The sequence below is a fragment of the Tupaia chinensis genome, unplaced genomic scaffold (genome assembly GCF_000334495.1).
Source record: "Tupaia chinensis unplaced genomic scaffold, TupChi_1.0 Scaffold149184_1, whole genome shotgun sequence".
Classification (NCBI taxonomy): domain Eukaryota; kingdom Metazoa; phylum Chordata; class Mammalia; order Scandentia; family Tupaiidae; genus Tupaia; species Tupaia belangeri.
In genome coordinates, this window is record NW_006209032.1 from 2,156,164 (window position 1) to 2,170,632 (window position 14,469).

General features: G+C 53.7%; 1 protein-coding gene across 6 annotated transcripts in view; it reads left to right on the forward strand.

The window, feature by feature from the left end:
• The window catches only part of KLHL18 (kelch like family member 18), a 121,581-nt gene that overhangs the window by 92,886 nt on the left and 14,226 nt on the right, over positions 1-14,469 (forward strand). For 5 of the 6 annotated variants that reach the window (XM_014585200.2, XM_014585198.2, XM_014585201.2 and 2 more), the window contains exons 2-6: positions 3,488-3,618; positions 5,650-5,790; positions 9,033-9,231; positions 10,678-10,838; positions 12,789-12,925. In XM_014585200.2, coding sequence (XP_014440686.1) covers positions 3,488-3,618; positions 5,650-5,790; positions 9,033-9,231; positions 10,678-10,838; positions 12,789-12,925 — 769 coding nt within the window. Of the gene's footprint in view, positions 1-3,487; positions 3,727-5,649; positions 5,791-9,032; positions 9,232-10,677; positions 10,839-12,788; positions 12,926-14,469 lie in introns of those variants that run through there. The other variant, XM_027769298.1, reaches the window with a different exon arrangement.

The following is a 14,469-nucleotide window of genomic DNA, read 5'->3' on the forward strand; positions in this document are numbered from 1 at the left end:
ATCGGAAGATCCAACCCTGATAAAATTAGCCATGGAAGACGCCCTACAACCTCACTACTTCTAGGGTCTTCACTGAAACGCCTGATCACCCTGATGTGCAGGGCACAACCTCGAAAGCACGCCCCCACCCCACCCCGCGTCTGCTCCCACAGAGCTTTCAGGCTGCTTTAAAAGTAGCACCAGGGGCCAGCAGGTGGTGTGGAGGTTAAGGTACTGGGTCCTTCATGGCCAGCTTTGCAGTTCAAGTCCCAGACTTGATGGCTTGAGAATCACACTGGTGTGTGCATGTGTGCCCCAATGCTCAGTGGAGAATGGAGACGGGATTGTGGTATACCTTTGCCGCTGAGGGGTGATTTCTCACTCTCCTTCCCACTGCTCCTTCTCTCTCTGAGCACAGGCTCCCCGTGGTAAAAAATCTTAGTGAAAAAAAAAAAAAGTATGACCAGATAGCCAAGTGTCACCAGACATACAAAATTTAAAGAATGCCTTTAACACAAAAGACAGCAAAACAAGTGGAAGACAAAATAACCCAAAGGAAACATTGTGAAAACAGGGACCAGGGGACCAGGAGTCGGCGTAATGGATACGTTGCTGGACTCGCCTGCAGTCGACTGCAGTTCGAGTCCCAGACCTGGTAGCTTAAACTCAGGCCAGGTGTGTCTGCATGTGTGCCCAAGAGGAGAATGGAGGAGAAGGGATTGCTGCATGGCCATCCCCCCTGGGGGGTGATTTCTCGCTTTCTGTCTCTGTCTTTTCTGGCGAGTACCCTGCCCTATAGCAAAAACCTCTCCAAAAAAACAAAAACAACGGAACCAGCAGTTGGCGTAATGGCTATGTCGCTGGACTCCCACGTAGTCGACCGCGGTTCGGGTCCCGGACCCGGTGGCTTAAAACTCACGCCGGGCGCGTGTGCGTGCGTGCCCAAGATCCCGAGAGGAGAATGGAGGAGAAGGGATTGCGGCGTGACCATCCCCCCTGGGGGGTGATTTCTCGCTTTCTGTCTCTATTTCTCTCTCTGTCTGTCTGGCGAGCGCACGCGCCCTACAGTGAAAATCTCTCCCAAAAAACAAAAACAAAAACAGGGACCAGCAGACGGTGTCATAGTAACGTCGCTGGACTTCCACATGGCTGACCACGATTCAAGTCCCGGACCCTGTGGCTTCAAAATTATGCCAGGCCCATGTGCATGCCGGGCCAAGATCCCAGGAGGAGAATGGAGGAGGGATTGCAGTATGGCCATCCCCTCTAGGTAGTGATTTCTCACTTTCCCTCTCACTGTCTCTCTGTCTCTCCCAGCGAGTGCACACGCCCTAAGGCAACCTAAGGCAAAAACCTCTTAAAAAAAAAAAACAAAAAGGAAAGAAGAAAAAATTGAAGTCAGGTGGCGATCCGGTGTTGAAACAGGACCCTGCAAGACAGACCCACAAGAGGGAGGCAGCAGGCACCTGGACCCCTCCATTACAAGCTGGGCACGCACTTGTGTCCGGCTGTCAGGGCAGGGTATGGATCACAGTGCCGGCAGCCTGTCGGGGATGTGCTGTCGCGTCCTCTCCTCTGTCTCTCACTCATGGAATGACTAAATAAACTTTAAGAATGTTTAACAAGGACCAGCAATTGGCGTTGGTGGTTAAGGCACTGGATCCCATATGGCCAACTGTGTGGTTCCATTCCCAGACCCGGTGGCTTGAAAAACGCACCAAACGTGTGCTTGTGTGCCCAGAATCCTGAGAGGAAAATGGAGACGCGATTGTGACACGGCCATCACTCGCCCTCTCCCTCTGTCTCCAATGAGCACATATGCCTTGTAGCAACTTTTTAAAAATATAATTTAAAAAAGAAATATGGGGGCCAGCAGGTGGTGTGATGGTTAAGGGCACTAGAATCTTACATGGCCGACCGCGGTTCAAGTCCCAGGCCTAGTGGCTTGCTTTCTCACGTTCTCTCTCACCCGCTGTCGTGCTCACTCTCTCTCTCTCGCTCCGCTCCTCTCTGGTCAGATTTAAATAAATAAACGTAAAAAGCTAAATAAAGTAATAATAAACATGTTAAAGAAGTATGTACATTTATTACTGTGTTTTTTTTAAAATTGTGGAAATACCATGCATCATTCATTGTCCCCAACACTGGTAACAGAGACACACCCCGATTATTCGCAGAATTAATAGAACTTGAATCTGAGAGGGACCCTTCCGCTGACACTGGGAGGATGGTTTGCAGATAAACCCACAGTTCAGTGAAAGAGGACAGTGACAGAGCCTGAACCAGAGTCCTTGAGTGAATGTGACACAGAGAGGGGCGTCAGGTAGTGAGATGCTGTCCACTGATCCGGGACCTGAGAAAAGAGACCGACCGCTGAGCGCTTCCTGGAGAACGGGAGGTTCCCACGTGGAAGCGTGGGAGCCTGGAGCTGTAAATGGCAGAGCTTATTGAGGGAATATTCTGTCGGCAGGTTGTTGGGAACCCTTTATAGAATTCCTTGAGCGAAGGGTGCGTTGGCGAGGGTGTGATGGAGATGGGAGAAGGAGCGGCCTCTCCCTGCGGGACACCGAGCATTCCCAGGCGGTGGCACCGTGACGTCTGAGAGCTGCGGCGAGGATCACTTTCCCCGGAGTGGTCCGGCTGCTCGGTGCCCACGGACACCCCACCATTTGAGCTCACTGTGCTGGGTCTGGTTTCTCAGCCCTTCCCGTCACCACGGTCACCGGTAACCCAGAGGAGCACCCACGTTCTCAGGCAGTTTGCTCTGCTGTCTGCTGCCGATGAGACCAGGGTGGGCGGTGCTAAGGGGACCATGTGTTTGAGTTGGTGCGGAGTTCAGGGGTGCTTTAGAGGCTGCCGAGTACGGGAAACTACCATTTAAAGTGTTCAGACGTACATTTGGTTTGGTTTATTTTTTAGAGGTTTTCTTTGTTTTGTTTTGTTTTGTTTTGTTTTGGAGAGGTTTTTGCTTAGGGTGCATGCACTTGCCAGAAAGACAGAGAGAGATAGAGAGACAAAAAGAGAGAAATCACGCTCAGTGGGGATGGCCATGTCACAATCCCTTCTTCTCCATTCTCCTCTCAGGATCTGGGGCACACACGCACGTGCACCTGGCGTGAGTTTAAACCACCGGGTTAAACCATGGTCAACGACATGGGAGTCCAGCGACATAGCCATTACGCCAACTGCTGGTCCTCTGGTGGCTTCCTTTGTCACTTTCTGTTTCTCTCTCTGTGTCTCTCTTTGGTCAAATTAAATGAATTAATTAAATTTAAATTTTTTTTTAATTTTTAAAATTAAAATCTTTAAAAAAAAAAAAAAAAATACTGATTACAGTCATCTACTGGAAGAGGCTACTCAGTTTAAAATCCTGAGTCTCCAGGTGCCCATGCCCCGGTTGGCTTGCAGGTCCATGGCCGTGGCAGGGAGGTGAGCTGTGGAAGGCACACGCTGGGTTAGATTTGCATCTCTCAGGTCTGTCTCTGTCTCTGCTTTACCTCTCCCACAGATTGGGGACCACAAATTCAGTGCTCACCGCATCGTCCTGGCGGCCTCGATCCCGTACTTCCACGCCATGTTTACGAACGACATGATGGAGTGCAAGCAGGATGAGATCGTAATGCAAGGGATGGACCCGAGGTACTGAGCACGTCGGGCCCGGCTGCTTCCCAGTACCGGCCAGCCCGCGCTGGGCCCCAAGGGCCGCACCAGGACAGCGACTGTCAGCACAGCCCCGCACACACAGAGGTGACGAGGGAGGGACTTGGGCCTCAGCCAGTGCCCCAGATGGCGGCACAATCGGGAGCTGGATGTGGTTTGTACTCTGTTAGGGTAACGCGCCATGGCAGCAGGACCCCGTGTCCAGGAGAGTTTATTAACCTGCAGCCGGTCCAGGGCGCTGCGGTGTTACGCCCGCACCGTCTTGACCAGCCCTTTTAGCTGGCCAGCTAGTCTTCAGTCAGTGCCTGGAGTCACGTCCCTCCCTCAGTCCAGCACAGTGCTGTCTAGACACAGGGCTTTCTGCAGTCATGGCAGTGTTTCCGCGTCCAGAATGCAGCCCCAGCCCCAGACGGCTGCCAGGTACTTACGTGTGACTAATGGGGACTGCAGAACTGAAATTTAAATTTCCTGCCATCTTGTTTAAATTTAACCACGTGCGGTGAATGGCCGCCGTGTTGGACAGTGTGGGTCTAGAGTCTGGCAGATACTATGGTTATTTGCCAGATGGGAAAATAGAGAAGCCCAGGGAGGTCGGCCCAGGGTTCCCCCATGACCAGCGGCCTGTCTCCATTGCCCAGGCATTACTCGCACGGCGGTGGAGAATGGGAGGAAGGGCGCTGGGACATGAGTGGTGCCCGCTGGGCGCTCGGAGTGGCCTGCCCTGGTACATGGAGAGGGTGTATATCCCCACCGAGGCAGAACGCTGAGGTCAGCCCCTGGCCTGGCCGTCCTTCCGTCTGAGGTCTGTGTCTGAAGGAGCCTTCCAATCACTGCTCAGAGGCAGGGTGCCCCATCAGACAGGTCAGCTGAGCATCTTCGGCATGCACAGCCCTGGACGTGGAGCATAGCAGTGAGAAGGCAGAAGCGCTGCTTCTCATCACACCACCCTTCTAGCAGTGGGCACTTGGGGTACACATGCAGCGTGGCGTGGCTGACGGTGCACATGCAGCGCGCCGTGGCTGACGGTACACACGCAGCGTGGCGTGGCGTGGCTGGCAGTGCACATGCAGCCCGGCGTGGCTGGCAGCAAACGTGACGTGAGAAAGGCAGAGTGGAGTGAAGGCTGGTAAACGATTGTGGGGGGCTGCTCTGTTTCTGGGGATCAAGGAAGGTCTCCCTACCAGAGTGGTATTTGAACTGAGACGTTAATTGAAGTGAGGGAGACCGTCCTCTGGGGAAGAGCCCTCCAGACAGGGAGCAGGGGCTGCAGAGGCCTTGAGGCGAGCATGTGGAATAGCGTGAGGGGGGAAAGGAGCGGAAGTGTGAGGTTAGCTAGGTGGAGGGGCCAGCTGCAGGCGACCTGTGGGTGGGGTGCGGGTTTCTTTTCAAGAATTTTATTCACTATTACTATTACTACTATAATTTACTAGAGAGAGAGGGAAAGTGAGAAAGCAAGTCGCCAGGTCTGGGCCTTGAACCACCACTGGCCAGCCCCTGGAGTTTGGATTTTATTCTCAGGGTGAATGGGAAGCCAGAAATAAATGCTGTAAATATTATTCTGGGTGTGTACCCCAAAGAAATAATAATCCAGAAACTTCCCAAGGGCAACACGATGGTAACAGACGTGCCCACCGACAGAGGAAACGATTGCAGCGTGTTTACATGCGCAGCCACCGGCAGTGAGCTCGCGGGGGTGTGTCTTGTGATTGTACCCAGATAACCCGTATGTAGGATGAGCAGGCGCTGGGGACAATCTGGACAAGTGACCCGGTGACTCTCAATAGCAAGGTTTTTCTGGAATGACATTACTTGGGCCATGAAGCCAGGGTAGTGGGATGAGACTTTGGCTGTGGTAGAGTGGTTGCTCTCTGGAGGAGGTGCTCCGAGGGCTTTGGTGAAATGGATGTAGAGTGGGGCCCATCTGTCCCCAGGTAGTGGTGTCAGTTCGGCTGAGTCTCCTGTGGGCCAAACCGTCTCTGAAGAGCTGCTAACAGCTTGCCCTCCCCGCAGTGCCCTGGAGGCCCTGATCAACTTTGCCTACAACGGCAACCTGGCCATCGACCAGCAGAACGTGCAGTCGCTGCTGATGGGAGCGAGCTTCCTGCAGCTGCAGAGCATCAAGGACGCCTGCTGCACCTTCCTGCGAGAACGGTGAGGTGATGGGACGTGCCCACCCCGGTGCGAGCACAGTCTTCTTTCTGGACGCTCCCTCCAGTTTTCGGATCCGTAGGGAATAGAGTTTCATAAAGAGTGGGCTGGGAAGGGCACTCTGCCAAGACAGTGTTTGGTGAAGTCAGTGTCAGGCAGCGTGTGGCTTTGGAGGGAACCTCTGTGGAGCACGCTGTGATGGCCCTGCCTCCTCTCCCCTCTGCAGTCCGACCAGCCGCCCGGCTGGCTGATTTCTCACCGCGGACCTGCTCAGTGCACCCTGACTGTTCATGGCCGTCTCCACCCCTCCTTGGATGCCGTGACCTTCCTTTTTTTATGTTTAGTTTGCTATAGGGCACGTGTGATTGCTAGAGCGGACAGAGAGAGCAAGTGAGGGAGGGAGTGAGATCACCCGCAGGCAGGGCGGCCGTGCCGTAATTCCTTCTCCATTCTCTTGGGATTTGGATTTAAAAAGAAAATTTTGGGGCCAGCAGGCAGCACAGTGGTTAAGAGCGCTGGACTCCCACATGGCTGACCACAGTTCAAGTCCTGGACCTGGTGGCTTTCTTTCTCATTTTCCCTCTCTCTCTCACTCCGTCCCTCTCTGGTCAAAATAAAAATAAATACATAAATAAAGTTAAATAAAATAGTAATTCTTTCAAAATTTATTTATGTATTTATTTTTAGGGAGAGATTTTTTGCTATCAGGTGCATGCGCTAACTGGAGAGACAGAGACAGAGAGACAAAGTGAGAAATCACTCCCCAGGAGGCATAGCCACACTGCAGTCCCTTTTCCTCCATTCTCCTTTAGGGATTTTGGGCACACATGTACACGTACATGTGTCCAGCATGAGTTTAAGCCAGCAGATCCAGAACTCGAACCGTGGTCGACTAGGTGGGAGTCCAATGATGTAATCATTATGCCATCTGCTGGTTCCAATAAAATAATTCCTTAAAAATAAATAAATAAATAAAAAGGAAAAAATGTTAGATTTTTGCCACGTGAGGGTGTATGCACTCACTGGAGACAGAGGGAAAGTGAAAAAGCACCCCTGGGGGAATGGCCATTGGGGTGTATTTCAAACCACTGGGTTTAGGGCTCTGACGGTGCAGTCAGCGGTGCAGTCAGCCATGTGGGATCCGGCTGCCTTAACCGCCACACCACCTGTGGCCACTTCCTTTCCTTTTACATTAAAGCTCCGTAAGAGCCCACCCACTCGCCTCCTGGAATTTTCTGTCCTCAGTCCCCAGGGACAGTCACTGTGTGCTCTTTTAGGATAGTATCTCACTTATTTCTGGTGCTTGGCAGTGGGCCTGGTGGGTTTCCTATAACCTGCTTTTTATATAAATAAATAAATCATTTATTCCATGAAAGACAGATGGGGGTGAGAGAGGAGAGGGTGCCTAACATGTCATCATGCTGTGACCCCCGCCAGCCTCAGCCAGCCAGGATCATGAGCATGCACACGTGTGCTTGTGTATACAGGGAGACCTCCAGACATGAACTTGGGACTGTCCCATGTGGGTTTAGCACCATGGAGCACTGAGTTACCACTGTCATTACCCCGGCCCTCCGCGACCTACCTTCTGATGGAGCTGGGGCCAGCAGGTGCTGTAGCAGTTACGTTGCTGGACTCCCACATGGTCGACGTGGTTGTCATCCCAGAACCATGCCAGGCACATGTGCGTGTGTGCCCCTGGGGTGATTTCTCGCTTTCACTCTCACTCCCCAGTGACAGCACCCTAAGGCAAGTGTGCCCCTGGGGTGATTTCTCGCTTTCACTCTCACTCCCCAGTGACAGCACCCTAAGGCAAAAACCTCTTAAAAAAAAAAAAGGCGGTGTAGGATCCAGCTGCCTTAACCACACACTGGGGGCTGGCTCCTTTTATGAGCTTCTTAAGGACACAGACCGCACGGTTCATCTTTGTTCCCACAGTACTTGGAGAATGGCGTTCCCATTAGGTAGACTGAAAAGGATTAGAGGGGTTCCATCCAGGGACAACAGCGCCACCTAGGGGCCCCCGAGGCCATCACCGTCACACTGGATCCAAGCTCCGTAATAGAAATACCGCACCCGAAGATGCTTAGACAAGTCATTTTTAGACCAGTGCAGTTGCCACATGCACCAGTAACATTTTTGGAACAGCTACTTAAACAGATCCTGATGTCTTGGGTCTATTCTTGACGTTTTCCACTGAGCCCTAACCCTGGTTGCTGTCTTTATTCCCTGCCACGGGCCCTGACTCCTCTCCAGGGCCATTACTGCCTCTGCTCCTCGGGGTGCCCATCTCTGAGCCTGGCCACAGGCTGTAGTGAGGACTCCCGGCGCCCTTTCTTGCGTGCCCTCGAGGACAGGCATGTGGGCCCTTCTGGGTCAAGGTTTGGTTGCCGGTGACTGACGGAAAAGCGTCCTGAGAGAGGAGGAAAAGCCAGGGCAGGCAGGACAGCACAGAGAAGCTGCAGTGCACCCATGGCCTTAGAGCAGTTTCAGAAACTGCTTGACCTTCAGGGCTTCTGCCACTGCTCGCTTTCCCTGCGGCTGGGCTGGGGGTGCTTTACTTAGGGCCCTCTCCCAGCCCTCAGCCCTACGGGCCTCCTTGCTTCTGGTGAGCTGCCTATTGCCGAAACTCCACAGAGCTAGAGCAGAGTATCACACGTGGCCAAGAACCAAGTCATGCTCTCTGATCATGGCCTAACTCTTGGAGCGGGCTCCTACCACCTTTTTTCCAGGTGAGGGAATCACTGGCTCTTGGGAGGGTGTAAGGAACCCACGCACGCTGCACAGTGAGTGGCAGGCAGGGTTTGGCCACGCCCCCAGCCCTGCTGACCATGGGCTGCCTTGGTGCCGTGGGAATGTACACAGGAGGCCTGGCTCCATCCCAGTACCTCCACTTGCGAGTCGCGGGCCCATGAACACATTTCTCGGCCACTCTGATCCTGAGCTTTCCATCTTTAAGATGAGAGTGGTTGCTACTTGGTAGACTCGCTGATGGTACTCCATAAACCACCGCTGCCACTGTCGTTTCCCGAGGCTGGACAGCGAGGCCTATGGAGACACCCTGCGTGGTTCCAACTCCCATCCTACCATTTCATAGCTTGAGACCTTGAGCCTCAGAGAGGAGCCCTGGTCTCACACCAGAGAGTTTCCAACAATGCCGAGGACGACATTTGTTGTTCCGCGGCCTGAGAACAAGTCAAGATAACACTCTCCCTTTCTCCCTTTCTTCCATCTCATGCAAAAAGGCTTCACCCGAAAAATTGCCTGGGCGTGCGCCAGTTTGCCGAGACAATGATGTGCGCCGTGCTGTACGAGGCGGCCAACAGCTTCATCCACCAGCACTTCGTGGAGGTGTCCCTGTCGGAGGAGTTCCTGGCCCTGCCCTCGGAAGACGTGCTTGAGCTGGTGTCCCGAGACGAGCTGAACGTGAGGTCGGAGGAGCAGGTGTGTGAGCACACAGCCGTCTGCAGGTGCACGTGCAGCCGCCTTTTCGATCCTTCTTTCTTGGTGTTTTTGTCTCTGCACAATTAAGATCGTGACATATACAGGTCAGGCATCCCTGATTTGAAAAGTCTAAAATCCTGGCAGCTTGAAAGTCCTGCTGGGGGACTAGCAGTTAGCGTAATGGCTATGTCGCTAGACTCCCACGTAGTCAACCGCGGTTCACGTCCCGGACCCGGTGGCTTAAACTCACGCTGGGCACGTGTGCATGCGTGCCCAGGATCCTGAGAGGAGAATGGAGGAGAAGGGATTGCGGTGTGGCCATCCCCGCTGGGGGGTGATTTCTCGCTTTCTGTCTCTCTGCCTTTCTGGCGAGTACACGCACCTTACGGCAAAAACCTCTCCCAAAAAATAAATAAATAAAAAATAAATAAATTTTAAAAGTCCTGCTGGGCACATGTGTATGTGTGCCTAAAATCCCGAGAGGAGAAGGGATTATGGCGTGGCCACCCCCTGTGGGTAACGTCTCACTTTTTCTGTCTCTGTCTCTCCCTCCCCCTCCCTCTCTTTAATGAGCGTACATGCCGTATGGTAAAAACCTAAAAAAAGAAATGCTCCAAAACCCCCAAACTAGCACTTCTAATTAATGTGGCCTGAAGCAACTCACGTGTACTCAGTGATATTCTCCATCAGGACTCGGGGTTTTAGAGGGAGACAACCGTGAGGTTGGAGCCATTCGCTCAAACTTCCTGGGAAACAAGTAAGAAAGGAGAGCGGGGTTGGGGCGATAGATGGCATGGTGGTTAAGGCGCTGGGTCCCACATGGCAGACCGGCTGGTTCGCGTCCCAGGCCTGGCAGCTTGAGCGGCACACTGGGCATGTGGACGTGCATGCCTGCCCACATCCTAAGAGGAGAATGGAGCAGAGGGGAGTGTGAGGTGAGGGCTCACTTTCCTCTTTTCTATCTCCAGTGAGCACATGCACCCTATAACAAAAACTATTAAGAAGAAAAGGAAAAAGAAAGAGAGTGTGTGTAGATGATAACTTGAGGAGGTGTGCTAGGTGAGGGGGACAGTATGAACAGGGGAGCCAGCCCATCCTGTCCAGAGTGGAGGATAGCAGGCAGTTTAGAAGGGACGGGGTACGAGAAGGAGGGGAAGCGGGTGTTTTGAGGGGCCACAGAAAGGAAGAAGGTCGCACTGACAGTTGTCCAGTGGGAAAGCAGGAGAGGACTCTCAGCAGCGTTACGGTCACCTGGGCTTGCATCGTGAAGACCGGACTGAGTGGTAGCGAGGGAAGCGGACAGAAAGCAGAGGGTTCGGGAGATGTAGGAAGGCTCGATGGGCCCGAGGGACTGCTCCAGCATAGGGCGTGGAGGCCAAGGTGGATACAGGGTGTGGCCTCGAGGCGGAAGGGTTTGTCACTGGAGCCTCCGCTCTCTCGTGGCAGGTCTTTGAAGCCGTGTTGGCCTGGGTCAGGTACGACCGGGAGCAGAGGGGGCCCTGCCTGCCGGAGCTACTGTCCAACATCCGCCTGCCCCTCTGCCGGCCCCAGTTCCTGTCGGACCGGGTACAGCAGGATGACCTGGTGCGTTGCTGCCACAAATGCAGGTGAGCAGGGCGGGGTGCCTACATGGGAGGGCATGGCGGGAGGAGGACCTGGCCGTCATTCTAGCCCAAGGGAGGACGGCTTTGCACTGGTGAGACCATTCATGGCCCTCCATCTAGAGCTGTGAGGGCAGTGTTAGGAACCCGAGTCTCAAACCTTGGGCTGAGAGAGGTGCCACATGGGAACTGAACTTCCCCCCAGGTCTTTGGAGGCAGTGTAGATGCGCCCACATTCATGTCTAGCTCAGAAGGCGAATGCACGTCTACACTGCCTGCCCTGCCCTCTCCATGCCTGTGGCTGACTCAGTGGTGCACATGGGCCTTCTCTGTAGATACCAGTGCGCTGGCCTCTGTGGGCTTAGGCTTCGTATTCCCATGGCCAGCAGGAGGTGGACATGTGGACCAGTGTGTGAGACTTACCCAGAGCAAGTCAGTGACAACATGGCACACGGCTTCGGGGGCTCAGGAGATGGCAGCCATAGGAGCTTGTTAAAAGGAAAGTGGCAGGGACCAGCAGTTAGCATAATGGCTATGTCACTGGACTCCCATGTAGTCGACCGCAATTCGCGTCCTGGACCCAGTGGCTTAAAAATTATGCTAGGTGTGAGTGCCCAAGATCCCAAGAGGAGAACAGAGGAGAAGGGATTGTGGCGTGGCCATCCCGCCTGGGGGTGATTTCTCACTTTGTATCCCTCTGTCTCTCTCTGTCTGTCTGGCAAGCGCACGTGCCCTATAGCAAAAACCTCTCCAAAAAAAAACAAAAAGGAAAGCGGCAGGGACAGCAGGTGGCATGGAGGTTAAGGCAGCTAGATCCCATGTGGCGGACTGCATGGTTCGAGTCCTGACCAGGTGGCTTGAAAATTACACTAGGCACACATGTGTGTGCCCAAAATCCTGCGAGGAGGAGAAGGAATTGTGGTGTGGCCATCCCACAGGGGATGCTTTCTCACTTTCTCTCTCTCTCTCTCTCTCCGGTGAGCACATGCACTTAATAGCAGAAAAATACCCAAAGCAGTAGAGAGAATGTCCATCCTCCTTCAGATCGCTTGTCAAGGTCACCTGAAAACTCTTTCTCCTTGGCTAACAAGTCCATTACGTACTCAGTTCTCTCCTTCACATGCCCACCCCCGCTGGGATCAGCTAGCTGGGGAGAAGTCGGTTGGTACAGGCGGTGTGAAGGTGTACATGTCAGGAAGGGGTGGAGGTGTGGCCGGAAGTAGCAGGGGTCCTGTGACAGCCGTCTCAGGCTGCTGTTCAGGAGCTTGAACTGTACTCTGCTGGCAGTAGGCAGCTTTGAAAGGTTCTTAGAGAAACAGCTTGGAGGGCCCACCCTGTAGTCTGGTTAAGGGAGACGGATCCCAGCCTTGGCAGCTTGGAGAACATGCGGGGCACGTGTGCGTGCATGTCTGAAGTCCCAACAGGATGGAGAAAAGGAGAAGGAATGGCAGCGTAACCACAGCCCGTTGCAGGGTGCTCTCTCCCTGTCTCTGTCTCTGTCTCTGTCTTTCTCTGGCCAGCATACACATCTTCTGGCAAATAACAGAAGAAAGAACAGCTTGGAGCATGGCGTGGAGGGTGGGGTAGGGGGCAGTCAGGGGCTTGCGGCGCGGCGCGGTCTGTCCTGGGTGACAGTGAAGAGCTAGGTCTGGGTGGTGACAGCAGGCAGGCTCTGCAGAACCCGCCCGTGCCCAGCCGCGAGCCCCTGCCCCGTGTCCTCACGCCTGGTCCATGCCTGTCTGGAGATACTCATTCTGGTGATGTGAGCCCAGGGCGGGGTGCGGGGAGGCTCCTTCAACTTCGAGCGTGTCTCACTAGCTTTGTGGTTTCTCCAGGTCATGCTTGGCTTGGAGACTGAACCTTCCAGAAGGTTTCCTCCTGCAGTTGGGGTGGGAGAGCTGGGCTCAGCAGTGCAAATGTGGCCCATGCATCCTAGCGTCTTGCACTTCATTCCAGGGACCTGGTGGACGAAGCAAAGGACTATCACCTCATGCCAGAGCGCCGGCCCCATGTGCCAGCTTTCCGAACACGGCCTCGCTGCTGCACGTCCATCGCTGGGCTTATCTACGCTGTGGGGGGCCTCAACTCAGCAGGTATCTTGCATCCCCTTTGCAGAGCCCTGGCGTGGACTCCGTGAGCAAAGCACTGAACCTGGCCTGGTTCCTCTCCTCTGTGCTGTTACCACTCCCTCCTGCTTTTATGTGACTGCTCTGAAGTTAGCGCGTGTCATGTTTTCATGCCACTGAATCAGAATATCAGCTCCAAAGAGCCCTTTGAAGTCCTTGAGGCCTAGTGCCTGCTCTTTGTGATGAGAGAATTGAGGCCCAGAGCGCTCCCCGTGTGCTCACACAGCTGCCTTTGGAGGAGCAAGGACTAGCGTTGGGTGTCCTGGTTCCTGAGCCAGACATGCATTTACTCAGTGGGCTGCAACGAGACCCAGTTCTGTTAGCAGTTCACATCCCGTCACATGGATCTTGGGATAGGCTGGGAGACTGGCCCCCAGAAGAAGACGATCACCCGACACGCAGGGCCCTGTTGCCGTCAGTAACACCTCCTGGTTTCACGCCACTCCTGGGGACACACACGCGTCACACGGCCGCGTGCTATCAGCAGCTCTTGTCTCATATGGCCAGGTTCTCAGGAGAGGGCATGGGTCCCCTTCTGTCCTGGGAGAGTGGGTGTGCAGTCCTGGGCAGTTTTGCTTTTGCGCGAAGGGTAACGAGAGGTGGGTACTAGTCTGCTGCTTATTAACCACCTGACCCAGAAAAGGTGAGTCCTCGGCTCTGTAAGGCCTGGGATGCGGCAGGTGCTAAGTCCCCAAAGCAGCATCCTACAGGGAGGGGTTATTGGACCATCACAAAAACTTGGTGGAAAAGGTAGGGTTGAAATCTAGATCATTCCTTCCTGCCGTGACCACAATTGATTAATTACTTACTTTTATATTTATTTATTTTATTTTTTATTTATTTACTTTAATTTGACCAGAGAGAAAGGGAAAGTGAGAAAGCAAGCCACCAGGTCCAGGACTCACACTGCAGTCGGCCATGTGGGGGTCCAGCATCTTAACCACCATGCCATCTGCCGGCCCTAGTGACTGCTATAGATTGAGCACTAATGGTCCCTCTGGACCTGGGCTGGCTGCTTTCCCTGTTCTGTCACTTGGTGCCCATGGCAGCTGCTGTAAACATGATCTCCGTGGTGAGTTAGAGGAGGGGACTCAGAGCAGCTTGCCAAGGGTCCCCCACTAGTGAGCACAAGTCGGACCAGGACCCGAGCCTTTCCCCCAGGGCATGCCTTTTGCACTGAGGAAAGAGGGCCTCCCTTTGCCATAGTCTTTGACTCTGAGCAGGTTAAGTACTCGATTGTAACTAAAAACAACTCTCTCTCTATTTCTTTTAATTTGCTAGAGGGTATATGTGCTCGCCAGAGAGAGAGAGTGAGAAAATGTCCCCTATAGGAGATGGGCGTGCCACAATCCCTTCTCCTCCATTTTGCCTCTCAGAGTTTTGGGCATGCATGCACGCATGCCTGGCATGTTCATGTTTTGCAAGCTGCCAGGTCTGGGACTTGAACCACACAGTTGACTATAGAGGATCTAGCTGCCTTAACCACTGGGCTGCTAGCTGGCCCAAAGACT